Source organism: Fukomys damarensis, unplaced genomic scaffold (genome assembly GCF_012274545.1).
Source record: "Fukomys damarensis isolate Sample0158 unplaced genomic scaffold, DMR_v1.0_HiC HiC_scaffold_1, whole genome shotgun sequence".
Classification (NCBI taxonomy): Eukaryota; Metazoa; Chordata; class Mammalia; order Rodentia; family Bathyergidae; genus Fukomys; species Fukomys damarensis.
In genome coordinates, this window is record NW_022900913.1 from 54,070,288 (window position 1) to 54,074,573 (window position 4,286).

Below are 4,286 nucleotides of genomic sequence, written 5' to 3' on the forward strand. Positions count from 1 at the left end.
GCCCGGGGCTCTGCCGCTGCCAAGCCGCATCGTGGACTGGAGGCCGCCAGGCCCCCGGAACCTGCCGCGGAGCCCGCTCCGAAGCCAGCGGAGCCCACAGATGTGTCCGCGCCGGAATTCGGGGGAGCGGAACCCCAGGAAAAGGCTCCTACGAGCAGGTAAGCCCTGCTGACGAAATATGAAGCCAAGCAAGTGCACACTACCATAGGCGAACTCCCTCGTTTGCAGTAAGCCTTTCATTTGAGCCAGATGAGCCCACACTGCATTTGACCCTTTGATGCACAGAGTCTATAGGTCGAGAGGATTGCCTGACTTGGCGGAGGTGGGAATCTAAGGATGACACCCTCTCACAGCGTGTTTTCATTGTTCTAGAGTACTTTATTGAAGGTAGTTTTTAATTGAAGAAATACCTTTTTTTTTTCGTTACCAGGGATCGAACTCTGACCCTTGGGCTTGCGAGGCAGGTTTAGGTGCCACTGAGCTAAGTCTCCGGTCCAAGAAATACATTTTTTTTTTTTTTTTAAAAGAACAACAGCAATAGTGTCCATTTTCGTTGCGGGGGCTCGAACCCAGGACGTCTAGCGTGCCAGGCAAATGCCTTGCCACTACGCTACAGCGCCGCTCCTGGTTTAATAGTAATGGCGAGGAAGTGTGGTTGCTGCATTTGGCGTGAGGGTGGTGGTCACAGTGACCACGTTTCCCCAGCCACAAGCGTGGTTTGCGCGTAATGTACTGCGTTTGCCTTCGGGACTCTTCTAGTTAACCTAAGTAGGCTTTTTCGCGGCAGAATTTATTATCGTGTTAAATGAGCGTAGTATTAATCTTTGGGACGTTAAGTGGAGGTTAGAGATGACTCGTATGAGCTGTCTTCCCCAGGACAGGGCAGAATAGTTGTCCTCCAAAAGTTACTAGTTTTTAAAATAAATGACTGTGCAAATTAATTAAACATAAGACAAAGTAGGGAGGAATATGTATATGGGAGGAAACCAGGAAACAACCAGCTGTTAAGTGACACTGAGATGGTACAAATTCTGTTTATATTGTGACAGAAAGGTGAAAATTTTCTTTTTTTTTTTTTTAGGGTCAGAACTTCCTATATTGACCTAAACTGATACTCTTGGTATAGGGCATTTTGATAGCTGAGTGATGCTTAGTTATTTCCAAGGTTTTCACATGAATCTGCTTCAAAATTTCACAATGGAGATACAATGGCAAACTAATAAAGTTCTAGATGATTTTGTTAATTGTGAATGTGTGTTTGATAACTTAATAAACTGCCCAGAGAATGTAGTCTTTTTTTTTTTTTTTTTTTTTTTTTTTTTAAGGTTCGGGGGAGTGGTTTGAGACAGGTTCCTGCTATGTTGTTCAGTCTGGCCTTGAGCTTACTATGTAGCCCAGGCTGACCTCATATAGCCTGTTGAAGCCTCCCAAGTGCTGGGATTACAGGCCTGTGCTACAACATCTGGTTGAGAATGTAATCTTGAGACATTTATTCTCAAAAGTATGTGTTTTATGGGCTGAGGATTTAGCTCAGTGGTTCCGCTGCCTGCCTCGAAAGTGCAAGGACCAGTGTTCCATCCATGGTATCCCCCCAAAAAAAAGTTGCTTTCTTAGAGTTGATTATCTAGGGAGCACATTTTGTTTTTAATCAAGTCTTTCCCCCTTTTTGTGAATCTTGCTAGTTGTAAAAAATCAGTAGGTTATCTGTTTTGTCCTTAGATATTCAGCATAATTGGGCAAAGTGGAAATGATGAGTGTATTGTTAAAAGGACTGTTTCTTTGTTTGTTTGTTTTTGTTTTTTGTTTTTTGGCCAGTGCTGGGGATTGAATTGAAGGGCCTCATGCATGCTAGGCCAACACTCTACAGCTGAGCTACATTCCCAGCCCTGAGACAGGAATTTAAATTGGAGACTTTCTGCCAAGGTTATTCTTGGCATTTTTCACTTTTATATAAAACTAATTGTAAAATATGCAGAATCTTTTAATTTTTTGTTTTATTTTTTGAGACAGGGTTTTGTTATGTAGTTCAGGCTGACCTTGAATTTATTATATAGCCCAGGCTAGCCTTGAATTAGCAGTGATCCTCCTGCCTCAGCCTCCCAAGTGCTGGGATTGCAGGTGTGTGCTACTGTACCCAGGAGAAAAGCAGACTTTTAAATTCTTGACCTATATCCCTTTTTTTTGTGAGTGTGGGGCTTTAGAGATAGGGTTCCACTTTGTAGTTTAGGCTATCCTTGAGCTTACTATGTAGCCCAGGCTGGCCTCAAACTCACAGTGATCCACGTGTCTCAGCCTCCTGTCTCATCCTCTCAGTGCTGGGGTTACAGGCCTGCATCACCACTCTGGGCTATTATCCTTTTTTATCCTTCCTATATTAAAACAGTTTTCATTGATACATAGTAATTATACGTACTTGTGGGGTACATTGTACTATTTCAATATATACAATGTATAATCAAATCAGAGTAATTGGTGTACTGATCACCTCAAAAGTTTATCATTCCAAATCTTCTGTGCTTGCTCTTTTGAAATATAAAATAAGTTTTGGCCGTTAATTTAGGTCGGGGAATTAGCTCAGTGGTTCCACCGCCTGCCTCTCAAGCTCAAGGACCTGAGTTCAATCCCTGGTACCAAAAAAATGCCCCCCCAAAACAGAATAAGTTGTGGCCAATCATAGTTATCCTTCAGTGCTATAGTACATTGGAAATTGTTGCCCTCCTGCCTCAGCCTCAGTTGTAGGATTATTGGTGAGTGCCAATATTCCTGACTCCCTTGGTTGTCTAGTGATTAAAATTAGGCTATCTAGGCTTCTTTTTATAACTTAGTCTTTTGTTTGTTTGGGCTAAGCATACTATAGCTTCTTTTTCTTATCCCTTTTCCTTATCCCCCAAATTCCCTTATCCCATTTTTCATTCTTGTTGATAATATTTGTCATAGCTCATGTCATGGCATATAATATTTACATTAATGAGGTTATTAGGTTCCTGTACATGTCATATCTTTATTCTAATTATTTCTCTTTCCTTCCTGCTTACCCTTCAGCCTTGTTCCCCTGAACCACTTCTCTATTGCAAGAGATTCATCCCCTTGTCCTCTTCTATCCAGCCTTTATTATTCTCTTTGTACTTTGCATCACTCAAACGAGATATACTGTAGTGATATTTAAACTTGTGTGTATAGTTTATTTCACTGAACATTAGATTTTCCAGGTGCATTCATTTGTGTACAAATGTCTCATATTTGTCATTTTTTTTTTAAAGACAAAGTCTCTGTGTAGTTCAGGATGGCCTTGGACTCACTATGTAGCTCAGGCTAGCCTTGAACTTGGCCGATCTTCCTGCCTCAGCCTCCTGAGTCCTGGGATTACAGGCATGTGCCATCATGCCTGGCTCATTTGTTATTCTTTATAGCTAGTGGTATTCTATTGTATAGATATCACATTTTATCTATTTGTCTGCTGATGGGCATATTGGCTGCTATGATTTAGCTCTAATGAATTGTGGTGGTATGCATGTATCACTGTAGTATATTGTCTTTAGCTCTCTGGGGAAGAGAGCAGGGGATTGCTGCGTCATATGGAATTTTTAATTTTAGTTCTTTGAGAAATCTTCATACTGACTTTCATGATAGTTGTACTAGTTTACATTCCCACCAACAATGAAGAATTGTTCATTTTTCGCTATAGCCTTTGCAGCATTTGTTACTGTTTGATTTCTTAATGATTGACTTTTTCTGGAGTAAGGTGGAATTTTAGTGTTTTAATTTGTATTTCTTTAATGGTCAGAGATGTTGAACATTTTTTCCATATATATGTGGCTCATTTATGTCGTTTGTGCTATCTTGCTTTTTCATTGCCCCTAATCAATCTTATGTTTTTCTTTTTTGCATCAGCTAGTAGCTGCTGGATTGATATCTTGTGATCCCTTCCTATTTTTAAGAAATCTTTCTTTTCCTAATTTGTTGACCATTTATATTTCTTTTTCTTTTTTCTTTCTTTTTTTGTACTGGGGATTGAACTCAGGACTTTGTCCTTTCGAGGCGGGTGTGGTGCCACTGTGCAAGTTCCTCTGCCAAGTGTCTGTTCATTTCTCTTGCCCATTTCTTGAGTGGGTCTTTAAATGTAGGTTGTTACTTTTTTTTAGTTCTTTGTATATTCTAGATTATTAGTCCTCTGGCCGAGGAGTAGCTGGCAAAAATTTTTTTCCCATTCTGTAGGTTGTCATCACTCTGCTAATTGATATGATTGATGGATTGATTGGAATTTTTTTTTTTTTTTTTTTTTTTAC

General features: G+C 40.2%; 1 protein-coding gene across 1 annotated transcript in view; it reads left to right on the plus strand.

The window, feature by feature from the left end:
* Window positions 1-4,286, plus strand: part of Bdp1 (B double prime 1, subunit of RNA polymerase III transcription initiation factor IIIB) — a gene marked incomplete at its 5' end in the record, with an annotated part of 106,928 nt that continues 102,642 nt past the window's right edge. The window contains one exon of the mRNA XM_010637356.1: window positions 1-158. Within this exon, the coding sequence (XP_010635658.1) occupies window positions 1-158 (158 nt within the window). The remainder of the gene's footprint in view (window positions 159-4,286) is intronic.